General features: G+C 40.0%; 1 protein-coding gene across 1 annotated transcript in view; it reads right to left on the minus strand.

The window, feature by feature from the left end:
• LOC146455708 (methylcrotonoyl-CoA carboxylase beta chain, mitochondrial-like) overlaps positions 1–14,586 on the minus strand; it is a 29,498-nt gene that overhangs the window by 14,549 nt on the left and 363 nt on the right. Inside the window, exons 2-14 of the mRNA XM_085093922.1 lie at positions 13,865–13,931; positions 11,481–11,565; positions 10,583–10,684; positions 10,069–10,196; positions 5,225–5,337; positions 4,599–4,712; positions 4,093–4,157; positions 3,340–3,439; positions 2,453–2,548; positions 2,116–2,188; positions 1,421–1,564; positions 678–834; positions 1–28 (exon numbers count right to left, since the gene is read on the minus strand). The exon at positions 1–28 is cut by the window's left edge and continues 87 nt beyond it. Of these exons, the coding sequence (XP_084950048.1) occupies positions 1–28; positions 678–834; positions 1,421–1,564; positions 2,116–2,188; positions 2,453–2,548; positions 3,340–3,439; positions 4,093–4,157; positions 4,599–4,712; positions 5,225–5,337; positions 10,069–10,196; positions 10,583–10,684; positions 11,481–11,565; positions 13,865–13,931 (1,272 nt within the window). The remainder of the gene's footprint in view (positions 29–677; positions 835–1,420; positions 1,565–2,115; positions 2,189–2,452; positions 2,549–3,339; positions 3,440–4,092; positions 4,158–4,598; positions 4,713–5,224; positions 5,338–10,068; positions 10,197–10,582; positions 10,685–11,480; positions 11,566–13,864; positions 13,932–14,586) is intronic.

Consider the following 14,586-nt stretch of genomic DNA (forward strand, 5'->3'; position numbering starts at 1 on the left):
GTTTGGCCACATGTACAGAAACCGGGGACTGAAACACGATATGCATCAATTATTATAACAGTAACACAGCTACAAAGAATACACAAGGCAGATAAAAAGGACCAGAAAATGAAACTAAAATACAGAAAGTACACACAACAAAATAAGTTTTAGAATCATTCAGGAGCAAAAAACAAACGAACAAACGGCAAAAAAACACGAAGAAAACTTTCCTTTTCCATTCAAGTTTAATTGTAAAACTATCAGTTTTTGGGTTTGTTTTTATATTTGTTAGTTCGTTTATTTTCCTAATTTTTCTCACTTTATTTTCACTGAGATGTTGATTGCCATAAAAAAGAGAGGACAATACCACCCTATCTGTCACAAGTATTAATGCCCAGAAGTACTCTTCTAAACCAATCAGCGAAAAGATGCTGCCTCATAACCAATTAGGCGCAAAGTCACGACTTCGCAAAGCGGCGTTTTCCTGCGCTTGGCACCGGTTATCTGTTTTCCCGCGTTTGACAACTGCTACAGGTTTCCCAGAATCCCCCCGCTTACACTGGTCACCCGTTTTCTCTCGCATTTTTCCCGCGCTTGCAACCACTTGCCAATTTTTCTGCTTAAGTTTCCGATTGGTCCATTCTAATTTGAGCATGTTTTGATTGGTCAGATATGATTCTTTTCAGTTTTCTCACCTGTATGCTCGGCCACACATTCCATAATTTCCCGCGCCAAAACTTCCACCAATGATGACCGTAATCTTGGGAACTTGTGCGCATGACACAGCCGTCACCATTTTGGCGCCATTTTTAGCGATACCACCAGCTTCATAATCTTTACCCACCATAAAACCTGAAACAGAACACCATAACTTTAGGTCACCAGAAAACGTTTACGAAACCACACGTTGACACAACAACTGAAGATTATTCAGTAGAGAAAAAAATGCCTAATTTACGTCATTTCTCGGTGTGTGGGGAGGATATGGTAGTGAACAACAGTCACCAAATTCTACTTGCAGCGCTCGAAGAAGAAGAAGAAGAAGAAGAAGAAGAAGAAGAAGAAGAAGAAGAAGAAGAAGAAGAAAAAGAAGAAGATCTTTGTTGACGCCCCTTAATTCCAAGATTAAACAAAAGAGCTGTTTTCAGTTGAGCGTCGAAATTAATCCACGTCTGCTTATCTTTTTCTTTACTGCGCTTTGTGGCTTTTTGTAAATATTCGCGCCAATTTTCCAACCAATTTGAAGCAGAACCAAAACCAACCGTGCCTCACTCGCATGTGTTTTCCCGCGCTTGGCGCCCGTCACATGCATTTATTTCCAGTCCTGATTGGTCCATTCTGTTGCTTACGTCGGCTGTGATTGGTCAGAGTAATTACTTTCGCTGGGTTTACAGACACTTAATTGAAAACCACTCTATTACGTTTTAACATTACTCACCCGTAATATTTTGTAAAAATAGCAGCGGTATTTTACGCTGACAACATAACTGTATGAAGTGTGTTCCTTTAAGGGCTGACTCTGAAAACAAAACTCCATTGTTGCCGATGATTCCTACAGGGTAGCCGTGAATCCGAGCAAAACCTATCAGGGACAAAAAAAAAAAAACATTGACTTCCGAGTTGTAACCTCGAAGGAAACTTCAAACTTTTTTTTTTTTTGGGGGGGGGGGGGGGGTCTAAAAGACGGATCAAGGGCATCTGGTCATCAAAAACTTCTTGATTATATCTTTTAAATCTTTTACGGGAGAGAGCATGCACAATTTCAACATGGATGAAAGGTCTTTTTGAGATGAGTAAGACATCCTCAGTGTAGTTGAAGTTAAGTAATGTACTTCCTTTGACTGTGCATTGGTAAACACTGAAATGACTGAACTGCCTCTCGTTACCGAGTGAAAAAAAAAGCTCTTCGGAACCTCAAACAAGCACATCAAAGCAAAAGAGAGCAAATATGGCGGATGGTGGAGAAGTTTACGAATTTCAATTTTTCGATAACACTTCTAAGTTTTAAAACAACTTAATCCACTGGAGTTCAAGAAAACTCTGATAGATGTCTAAATTTCGCTGCCAAACATTTTGTCTTGACGGGAGAAGGAAAAAACTTTGACATCAGGGTAGCAATTTTGTCTTTCTAACCTGTGACTAGAGTATCACCGTACATCGCCTTGAATTCATCAAATTTACTACCGTCGACGATTCTGGCAATAACCTGTGAAAAGAATTACGTCGACCTCGTTAAATCACAAGACTATCTTTGTGGTACATCGCCAATGACCATCAACTCACTTCACTCTGTCTACAAAACTTTCCAAACTATTTAAGAAACTCAGACAACTGGAAGCTTGAAATTGAAATATCCTTCCAGTGGGTGGTTCAAAAAGGTTGGAAAATCTGAAGAACGCATGTCTTAAACTTAACCGTTTTGACAATTCCAGAACTGTTCCAAGAAACAACACAGCGCTATTTGACTTACTTCTTTGACATCAAACGACTTCTTAAGGTTGTCTCCTACAATACCGTAAAGATCTTCCGCTGGATAGAGAGGATCTTCTGAGGGCTCAATGGTTACCTACAGGAAAAGACACAGAGTAGACTTTCTCAAAATCTGTTTTCGTTGGATCTTCGTCGCTCGCTTCGCGACTTCGTCGTTCGTCGCTCGTCGGACACAGAGTAGACTTTCACAAAGTCAGTTTTCGTTGGATCTTCGTCGTTCGCTTCGCGACTTCGTCGTTTGTCGCTCGTCGGACAAAGAGTAGACCTTCTTAAAGTCTGTTTTCGTTGGATCTTCGTCGCTCGCTTCGCGACTTTGTCGTTTGTCGCTCGTCGGACACAGAGTAGACTTTCTCAAACTCCGTTTTCGTTGGATCTTCGCCGCTCACTTCGCGACTTCGTCGTTTGTCGCTCGTCGGACAAAGAGTAGACTTTCTTAAAGTCTGTTTTTGTTGGATCTTCGTCGCTCGCTTCGCGAATTTGTTGTTTGTCGCTCGTCGGACACAGAGTAGACTTTCTCAAACTCCGTTTTCGTGGGATCTTCGTCGCTCACTTCGCAACTTCGTTACTTCGCCGTTCGGCGCATAACAAGACGACTTGAGGCAAGTCAGAACTGTCTTATTACTTTAGAGACATTTTATGGTAACTTTCTAGTGAAAATATGCCATCGCAACTATGGCAAAATGACTGCAAACATGCGAGCAAGATCATGCAAATGCCACAACAGTTGTATTTCAAATGATTAACAGAACTTTCAGCAATAAAGAGAACTTCTAAATAAGCCCCTACTAAGGATTTTCAAACTAACAGCAACGACAACTTAATTTGTATTCATACATTAGCTGCATTGATTAGATCTAAGTTACTTACCGGTAATGTTTTCCTGTAGTTAAGACTCTTGACACAATGTCTGGCTTGATGAAGAGCATGAAAATCATCCACAGCATAATAATCGGTAACTCCTGAGGTTCTAAGAGATATTATTAAACAAAATAAATGACCAACTAACCATTAGACTACAAGCAGTTCATTAGTTTCCTTAGGGATCGTTTAACAGGCGAACCACGCGCGAGCGTGCGTTAGAAAATTGCCTCCCGCGAGGAAACTCGACGGGCGGAGAGGTCGCTTTCCTCTGCACGTCACGTCTCCTTGCGCGATGCATTTTCGAGCGCGTTGCCGTGGTTCGCTCGGTTTACTATCCCTAAAGGACGATTAACACGGTACGACTTTATAGCATGCGACTAGCTTACGACAGGCCTACGACACGAATTGTTTCGTGTAAATCAAACCTACAACTCGCTTACGACTGTCGTGTACGTCACAAAAAATGTCGTAGGATTTTAAAACATGTTTTAAAATGCTACAACAATCGTAGGTATAGGCAATATTGAATTACGAGACTTGTGTGCGATTTTTTGCATGACGCGAGCAGCGCGCACTTTAGAAATCCCATGCGACAGTCGTAAGCAAAAGTTGTACCGATTTAGAGAATCGAAGGACTCCTCGTTGTCTACCTAACACTGATTAAATTAAAAATGTTCTCATTTCCCTAACTAAATCACACGTCGACCTCTTACACGTCACATTCTATACACATTGGCAACGCGCCGTTGTCTCACTCACTTGCAATGCAAATCAGCTCCACCTAACTCCTCAGCAGAAACTTCTTCACCGGTAGCAGCTTTTACCTAAGATGGAGAAAAATAATATTATTGCTAATATTATTGACTTAAGAACGAAGTGGTCTGTACCCAACAACCACTGACGAACAATCTCTTGTTCCATAAAACATTCATGACCTCTCGCCTTAACTCCTCTCCACCCCCATGGGGGGATTTTTTTGGTTTGAACCAGTATCAGAAAAGGATTTATTTACACCACTCCCTTTGGTCCAGGACTTCCTCCCTGTTCCTTATCTGGGGAGGGGGGAGGGGGCAAATTGTAGGCCTGCCCCCCCCCCCCCCTACAGAGGTTGGTAATCGAGCCTGAATTCAGTATTGCTGTTGACAATTTCTGTGACACGGTTGCTTTTCCCCATTTGCCATGAAGAGCGTATAACATCATTATAAGTGTTGCTTACTTTACTGTACAACAAAACATTGCTGTGTATTTGTATAATACATGCTTACCAATGGGGGTCCCCCAAGGAAGATTGTACCCTGCTCTTTGACAATAACACTTTCATCTGCCATGGCTGGGACGTAAGCTCCTCCCGCTGTACAGGAGCCAAGGACAACTGCTATCTGAAGGTTACAACAGTACAGACAGATGGTAGCAAGTCCATTAAAACAAATTTGATAGATGTACAGAAACCAAGGATCTGGAGATCAGGACAACATGACTAGACAGAGCGGTTTTCAATTGAGTGTCGAAAGTAATTTGGCGCTTGCTTTGGTTTTGCATTACTACGTTCTGTGATTGGTTAACAAAACTCGCACCATTTCTCAACCAATGGGAATCCAAACCAAAACCAATCGTGTTTTGGCTCACGCGCTTTCCCGCGCTTGGGGCCAGTTACATGTATTTGTTTCAAATACCTTAGAGCTGTCCGTTTGCAGACACTCAACTTTACCGACTCTGATTATGTTTCAAAAGTAATAAGATCGGAGGGTATAAGTCTTATTAAAAAAAAATCTCGGTTACAGTGGTGAATCTTGTGCAGAGGAAACCCTACATTGCACCCTTTTGTCTATGAAAGTAGTCTGAAACTTTTCAATACCAAGAAAGGTCGACAGTTTACGGCCCTTATTTTTACCTGTGTGACTCCTTTGGAAGACATCGTTGCCTGGTTATAAAATATTCTTCCAAAATGTAGCTTGTCTGGAAATACATCAGCTTGTCTGGGAAGGTTTGCTCCACCTGAATCAACTGAATCAAAGACGGAAAAAAGTTGATCACTGCATACAATTCCAGCTGAAATGTTTTCACTCCAGGCCCATATGCCTCCACCTTACTTGATGTTCAGGATACACCATGCATTGTCTGATCAAAGGCATTTATGATAGTTGGATTATAGCTGCAGAATCATGTCTGAAAAATCCTAGTCGACGCACAATATTCAAATTGACTGTAAACCTATAATAACCACCTTATTGAACCCCTCATTGAACACCTCATTGAACCCCTTCCCTAGGATTTTTTTAAACTTTGCAAAAAGTTATGTGAACATGTTGATTACAGTTCCATAACAAAAAAAATAGGGATCACTGAGTTCATTTTTGAGTTATAACCAGTTAAAGGTAAAATTAGGGGTGTTTTTAACAGGCTTTACTGTTGCTAAGGTAACCTATTATGTCAAGACACATGTTTGATACCATTATTGTTGTATCAATTATTGATAAGGAGTGGTAGCATTGATCTGTCAAAGTATAAGTGCTAGAAAATGATGGAAGCCTATGCCAGCCACCTTAAACGCAACACCATATTCTAATTTAAACATGGTCCTGTGAAAGGCTGACACTAGGCTGTGTGCAGGAGGCACCTCCGCTTGGGATTGGAACCCAGGGGGGGGGGGGGGGGACGGTACTCCCATAATTTTCAGCTGGAGGTGTGTCCCTGGGACTCTGAGAACCTTAACCTATACTAGACCATGTTTGCAATGCTGTTCTAGAGTAAACACCAAAAATAACTACCCTATCCTAGACCTATTGGCGATTTTTAAATGTCATTTACCAGGAAACTTTCTCAGACTAAATTCTTCAAGCAACTGTTTAGTTTTGCAGAAAATGATACCCTATTCTAGGCCAAAACTCTGATTTCTATACCCTATTCGAGAGTAAACTCACTGAAAGCCATACCCTTCACAGCGGCACATACCTATATAGCTCATATATGGGAGTACCCCTTCCCCCCCGGGGGAGGGGGAATGGAGGACACAAGCACTTACATAAACAAGAAAAGAAACAATGTAAAGATATCTTTTTAGTTTTAGTTGTGCAGTAGATGAAACAACTTGCGCAAAACTTTTAACTCTTTTAATAGGTTTGATTGATGTTGAAACTTACAGTAACACAATTTAATTCAAAATCAACGGAAATCTAAGGAAACAAAATCTATCTGTATGTATAAAATAATACTGTAATTGGCAATACAGTACTCAAATGAATTAACAAATATATGTTATTTTATATTTCTGTTACATAAATTTAAATTTATTTTAATGCTTAATTTGTCTTTATCCTGAAGAACAACGGAAACTATGAAAATAAAAGGCAACATTTCAATAATTGGGGTTATTCAGCACTTGAAATAACAACAAAAATCAACATCCGTTACAATTTACATGTAAGCAGTATTTTTAGCAAAGCAAACGAACCTCGCGAGCGCGCGAGGAGAAGCGGCAATTTTCACGTTCACAAGCGTGGACTACTCGCTTTACTATCCCCAATAACAATATGGTACTGGTCGTAGTCTTGGTGTAAAAAAAAAAAACAGTAACAATTTGATGTTTAACGTTCATCAACAACAAACCAAACTTTGTGAATCGCTGTCAAAAATCAAAGCTCGTGAACTATAAGTCAAGTTTCTACTTGTAGTACTTGTTATAAATATCGTTCCTGATGTTTGCCTGTTGTTGTGGTGTAATCCCGATTTCGTCACTCAACAACAGTCTTGTGGGGCCAACAATTAGTTTGTTCTGCAACCATTGAATGCAATAACCTGGTCTTCGATCGCCATGCCGATCAACCACGTCTCGAACGAAACGTTGAATAAATTCATCCAAAGCGTTTCGTTCGTATGCGTCCAGAATCATGCGTTTGGACGGACGGAATGAACTGAGGATTACAGGGCTTGTTTCGGCCAATTCAAGATTGTAAATGTCACGAACTATGGCCTCGTAAACACCAAGCAGAATGCTTTCAACTGACGGCACATTTTCATGGAAAACACAGACATTAGCGAAGCCATAATCACATCTTACTGAGGGAATCGGCATGACATCCATGCGACACGCATCGAACAAGTCGTGAAGCGAGGACATCGGCAGGATGCAGTTCGGCTTGTGTTTTTTCCAGTGTTTTCTCTGACAGGTTTTTGAGCAGTAGAATGCATTTCGACACCCTGCACATCGCTGCGTTTCGCCACCTTTATGGCAAGCAAAACAGAGCTTGTCGTCAAAGTGAAGATTAATCCAAAACATTTCGACAGATGAGCACGTGGGAGGAAGCACAAGCCCCAGGTGAAAAGAGAGGAGCCTGTGAACGAAGAATGATTGGAACCTTGGACTTGCACCCGCTGGATTCTACTCTTTGTTTTATTTATTTATTTTTGTTTTTAATTCACGAACTTTAAGTTATATTGAGCAAGTGGCAAGAAATACTGATCCCTCCGATTTCTACATTTACGATTGCGTTTAGGATCTCAGGAAAATAGGACGCTTGTTTGGGGAGCGATCTAAATTATGAAATTTCGGATTCCGAAAATTTTCATTTGAAAATGAAAAAAGAGAAATCTTATAGACAGCTTGCGTCTGCAGAAAACGCTTAAAAAGGTTCGACTTTATCCGTTTTTTGTTTACCCATGTATAAAAATTACCTAGGACAGTTCAGAAATACAAATTTTATTTCATTCGTCAGTAACGGCGTTGCGTGACATTTTTGCTGGGTATATCATTTTTACTAAAAAAAAAAACGTACTTATGAAAATAAGCGGTTTCTTCCTTATTAGGACCTTCCTAATTATAGCAACCAATTATCGCGCAAATCTATAAAAATTACCACAACGATCTTATTTTAAGCCATTTTTCTCAGAATCATGCAGCATTTTTCTGGGAAAACGTTGTTATTTAAGACCCGCAGAATGCAGGCTTACTGATTGGTCCTGTTTTAAAATATTCTTATGATTGAGTCCCTGATTGGCAGTCAGTGATTCACTGGTAACACAAATTTTTTCTAAGAATCATCGCTGTAACAGAATTATGCCCCCGAAGAGATCGCGCGACTTAGCTATTATCCGCAGTAGGAAGACAATTTTGCTCTTTCAAAGAGACTAGCTTACCCAGAGGCCAATTAAAATGTCTCATGAATGCTGGAATTGTATGAAGCAGGGAGAATGGAAGCGTTGTACTGGCTGTCAGCGAGCATTTTACTGTTCAAAGACATGTCAAAAGAGCCACTGGAAGAAACACAAGCTAAACTGCTTCCCGCCAGGATCGTCCATTCGTCAATTATTCCAAGCATGTACTGTCGACATATTACCATTTCCTCCGACTCTAGCTCGGGAATACGGCTTCGACAACATGCGCTTATATCATGGAGACGTCTTGTGGGGTGAAAGCTCGCCCCCCTTTCAAGTGTCAGCGGAGCAGATATTACTGGGTGTTCTTCAGATGATTCAGACTGATGTGTTTCTTGAAGAAGAAGTTGGCACTCGTCCACAGAGTTCAATTAACCCAACAATGAAAATGATTGTCGAAGCATACGAAAATAATTCGTTAGATGATTTTATTCACCGTTTTATCAAGAATGTATTAGGTCGATATGGTAGTACAAGCTCTATGTTCTATTGCCTTGGATGGGTTTGGAACAGACTTGTGATTGGCCCAACACGCACAGAAGGTCTCACTCAAGAACAGGTGCAGGGAATGAGGAGGCAGATCTACCACAAGTATTATGGATTCACAAGCCCCGCAAATTGCTGCTGTGCGATCCTCAAGCATTAGAGCCGACTATCTCACCTAATCAGTTGATTTCCCATTGATTACCCATCGATTACTCATTGATCATCGAGTAGTTACGGCTGGCATACTGTATGTTCCCGTATTGGGCAGCAATTTTTTTGTCTTCAACAAATCGGGGGGGGGGGGGGGGTGGGAATCTCAAATTGAAGTGAAGGGGGTGATCGTTGATATTACACTGTATGATAACTAACTTGTTAGTATGAAGAGCCACAATGTATAAGGCCTTTTAGTGATTACATCTTCCACTCTAAGACATTTTTTTTTCATATTTGCTGTTACAGTAGGTTTAGATAGTTTATATTTTTGACAGTACTGTAATCACTGTTCGGTAAGTTATGTATCATAAGACTAGTGTCAGTAGTACAACTGCTAACAAATCAGAATTAAATGCAGACAAAAAGGCCATGGCATTCACAGTATTCTGGATAAGTTCAGAGGAGAGGGGTCAAGAAATCAATGAAAGGGGTCGCAGTTTGGTGGGCCGAACCCCTCCTCCCTACCCCACCCCATCTGAACAGCTTAGGGGTCTTGAGGCTGTGTATAAAGCCTTTTGTGGGGTACAGGGACAGTGCCCTGCAGAGCAAAATTGGTTTTACGGTTTTACACACAGCTGAAGTAACCTCTCCTTATTTATTATAACTGCATACATAGCACATTCAATTTTTATGTAGTTGTTAAAGCTATACCAAAGAGACTAAGTTAGCTAGAATTTATTTCTTCATTCCCATTTTTTGTCTTTGACATTTTCTTCAAAACAAATATCTACATGATGGTCGTCTCCGTTGGGTCAATGACATGAAACCCATTTTTTATCTGGAACACTGGGTTCAATCAATATTACTGACAAATTATTGAAGACAGTTTTCACACTCATCATGTCACACACATGGGAAAAAGAAAAAACTCATCAGCCTCCTTACCTAAATAAACACAGGGCAGCCTGTTTTCTTGTGCAATTTCCTGAGCTCTGACGTGCTTCTTGACTGTGATTGGGTAATATGTTCCTCCTTTAACTGTAGCATCATTAGCAACTATCATACACTCCACCCTAACAGAAAAATATATCAGATCAGAATTTAAAGGTTGATTCAATATCATCAATAACTGAGGTACACTGGTGAAGTGGTTAGTGTTTTGGAATTTCAGTCTGAGGGTGATCGCAGAATTTTTGTGGTTCAAAGCTACATTTTCTAAATCCTTTTTGTGTTGGTCGCTTCGACAAGAAGCTTTTGATCCGGATTGGCTGCTTTCCTGGTAAGAGACAGCCTCTCCAAAGCTTAACAACAGCTCATAAATTTTATTCTATGGCCACCACCAAAGTGAGTTGGAATAATCGCAACAACATTTGAGAAAACACGAATTCATTTTAACAGTGACGTTTTTTCACTGCTGCCGCCGTTGTTGTTGCTAAAGCTCCCTAGTGTCATAACTTACCCTGAGATCCGACCAATACCAGTTATAATCCCGGCGGCAGGCACTTCTTCCTTGCCATACATCTTGTAACCAGCCAACTGGGAGAGTTCCAAAAATGGAGAACTAAAAATGATAAATAATTTTTTAAAAGATATAATATGGTAAGTAAAAACCCTTCATGCAATTTTTTAATGCTAAATAAAACACAAAGCATCCAAAAGAGATGAAGGAATCAGACAAGCTGAGTTTGGTTAACATTTGGTAATTAAAGATCTGGGCTCAGTTGTTAAAAGCCCGATTAAGCTAATCCTGGGTTAACCTGAAGTTTGATTCATGTATATTCACTAATCAGTAAGGATTCGTACAAAAGATTCTTGTCCCTTAGTTTTGCCTTAGACTTTTCTTTTCCATTAGCTACAAATGAGCCCTTAAAATCATTTTTAATAAGCGAGTTGAAAACCTTAGTTAACTTTTAATCGTGGATTAGCGTTAATCGGCTTTCAAACAACCCGGCCCTGGTATTCAGAGCTCTATCAAAAATTAAACCAATTATTATCTTGAAAGTACTGGAAGTGAAGTGAATAACCGACCTATAACTTTTATATAACATTTTAGATCACTTTTTGTCTTTGCATGTGGCCTTAAATTCACTCGTTGCTCCAGTGTTTTATCCATCGCTTTGTGCTTTGTTTTGTGATGAAAACAGGTTTTTATTTCATTGAAACAAAGTCTATTATAAAAGCAACAGATCAAACATTGTGTCAACGTTTCCTGAAGGAATTCAAGGCAACATGCAAAAAATCTGGTGAATCTGTGCTGAAACAACAAAATGGGATCTAAAAGGCACAGCGCTATAGGTCGGTTATATATGCACCTAGCTTTTCAATAAATATGAGCGAACAAAAAGTAACAGACTTACCCTGGATCTAATAAACAGGATATTCTGTCTCGTGGCAGCATTTTTCCTTTAGAAGTGTGCCGTTTTCTTGCCTTTTCATCTCCACCTATGAGAATCAAAATCCAGACTGCTTAAAAGCCAGCCTAAGAGCACAAGTCTAGGGCCATTTTTTTAATAATTCTCCCCATCAGTGACCAATGAGGAGGGTCCCAAATAGATTTTATGGGATTCGGGATTTGGCTTTTTTAAAGGTCGGTATTCGGGATTTTAGCGGAAAAGAGCGACGATATTCGGGATTAGAATTAGCGTCGGGACGCGAGATTTGACGATTTTACAAAGCGGGATGCGGGAATTGTTACTCTAAAGAAACGAGATCCGGAAAGTCAGGTGTCGAACATATACAATGAACATCTAGCTGTCACCATCCTGGACGAGAAAAGAAATTTAAGATTGTATGTACATGTATACAGATAAAATTTGTTCAGTGCTCCCTAGACCTTGCAGTTAACTTGAGCCGATAAACCTTAACAAATGCCAAAGAGCTAGCATACACAACAGCATAAAGGAACTAATTCAAATGGCTCCGAATGATAAGGAAACCTCCATTCGGTAAATTTGGTAGTTACCTTCATGATCAAAATCAAAAGATCAACAGAGAGATCTCACCACATTTTGATCGAAAAGGAAAATCCCTCAGAAACGTACTCACGAAAGCGCTTAATCCAGAAGTCTAATGTGCATTAAGCAACCAGTGGGAGTTGTGTTTGGCCTGTCACCTTTACAAAGATCTGTTGCAGTCTCACGTTGTGGTACGTGAGTATCAATTCTCTTCAGACTTTGATGGCCATTATCCCTGACTGAAACGTGTTCCAAGGATCAACGTGATAAGAAAGGCACCCCTCACCATTCAATTGAGAGAAAAAAGAAAAGGAACAAGCTCTAAAAAGAAATTGTGAACTGACTTATTGACTGACATGATTCGCAGGACACTTTGAAAACGTCTTAAATGGACTATGTCGTCGTTATGGTGGAAAAAAATAGAGAAATAATCTTACCGCCAATTTCTCGATGACCGAGGACCAGTGCAAAGATCAGTGCTCAGATTTGCAGTGGGAATTTACATCCAACTGAAAATGCCTTTTTTCGTCAAGGTTAGGGGCTTGAAACAAATTATAACCTGACCGGGATCGGGATTTGACTAAAACAGCGGTCGGGATTACGGGATTGAGGGAAAATTTTGTCCGGGATAGCGGGATTGAAGAACCCTATTGGGGACCGTCAATGAGCAGGGTAACAAATTAAACGAAAGACCTGAGACCCACAGAGACACCAACATCCTTGAATGTGCAAAAAAACACCTTTAATAAACCCCAGTATGGAAATACTAGACAGTTTTTCTCTTCACATTTCTCTTCACAGTTAGGAGAATCTGTTTGAAGATCAAGACAACATTGGTGATGATTTACTTTATTCTCCTGACCTATATTTTTTATCAAGTGGTGATGCTGGAAGGAGAAATTACATGCTTGTCTCATCTGGAGTTTACGGGATTAAAAGCTCAAGTGCCAAGACTTTCAAATCAGTGCCTCATGCTCACTGATGAAATTTTTGAGCCATGAAAACAAATGAAAAGAGTACTCTTAAAGCTTTACTGAGTACTTCACGACAAAATCTTCCTTGAGTGTCATCAAAATTGAAGGGTTTTAAGCAATATTATCATTAGTGTCTTTTTTGCTTGAAATTGAGATTGCTCCAAAAATTAATAAGCTCTACAGTAGCTATATTTTGGCTAGAGACCAGTTATCATGTAAAGAACTTAGCTGCATGTTGACTTTTTGAGCAAAATGAAAAATGAACAAGAAATTGCTTGTTATTTTTCTTTAAAATCCAAGCAAACCACATGAAGAACTGATGATTCAGTGGTTTCTTTTGTGTGCGAGACTGATCCAAGTCCAGCGAAGCATTTGCTGCATGTGCGCATGAACAAAGACTAAGTACACAAGTTTCTTAGTACATGATTTAACCAAGGGTGGTCTGTGTCACAAAAGAGAATACCTTGAGCAATTTCAAAGTCAAGGCAAAAAAGCCAGTTATGACAGTCTTGCCAACTAGTAACAGAATTTGAGGCCCAACTCAAGCATGAAAATTTCCAGATTTCAAGGTGGCTGCTTATTCCAGCTTCGAGACCTAACTTCCAAGACTCTTAAGGTTTCAACATTGAGATTTTTACGTTCACCCAAAATTCACTGGTTTTATTAACCATTTTCAAGACACCGTCGTACAACTTTTACAACCTCATTCCCAGGGTCTCTCCTCCTCACGTCCCAGGGAGCGGGGACGTGAAGAGGAGAGACACTGGGAACGAGGTTGCAACTTCTAGAGACAATGGGTCATGTTTTACATACCAAGTTTAATTTGACCAACAGTCTTTTCCAGGTCTTTGACAATTTCAGTCATCTTTGCTTTGTTTTCCTGTTACATAATCATAAGTATAAAAAAAAATTAATATGACTTGTTAATATTTGCTTTTGTTCAAAAAGTTAATCCAATAAATCAAAGGATTTCAATGTATGACCGTTGTGATGGCCAGAGGGCAACTGTGTACGCCCCCCGCCAAAGATGCATTGAGAATTTTGAGGTGCTATACCAATCTCGCGGCCGCCACATTGACGCCAATCTTGTCCCCTCCCTGCTTGGGAGAGAAATCCTAGCTATTATTTTTTTTGGATAAAAAAGTTCATTACAATGGTAGAAGTTTTCAAAAGCCAGCCAGGGTTATTTGTCTTCACATCAAGGCTTATGGAGGAAATCTACCTCTGTCTTTCGCCGCTTTACGCCAAAGACCACAATCATGCGCCATTGCGCTGAGCAATTTGGAAGCTATGCCGAAGATCTTTGGCATGACCTACATAAAATGCAGCCTGGAGTAATGGGGGTGCGGTGGGGGTGTGACTGTGGGTGTGAAAAAAGTTGCTCAGGTATTTGGTGCAATATGATTGATGTAAGATGGAAATTACTAAAACAAAAGTTAATCAATCCGATCAATTAAGTTACAAACCTTTTCGAAGAAAACATTTTAAGCTTTTTGATAGCCAATTGAACATGGCCAATCATTAATTTTGCTTTG

This window comes from Pavona decussata, unplaced genomic scaffold (genome assembly GCF_977016875.1).
Source record: "Pavona decussata unplaced genomic scaffold, jaPavDecu1.1 SCAFFOLD_270, whole genome shotgun sequence".
NCBI lineage: Eukaryota > Metazoa > Cnidaria > Anthozoa > Scleractinia > Agariciidae > Pavona > Pavona decussata.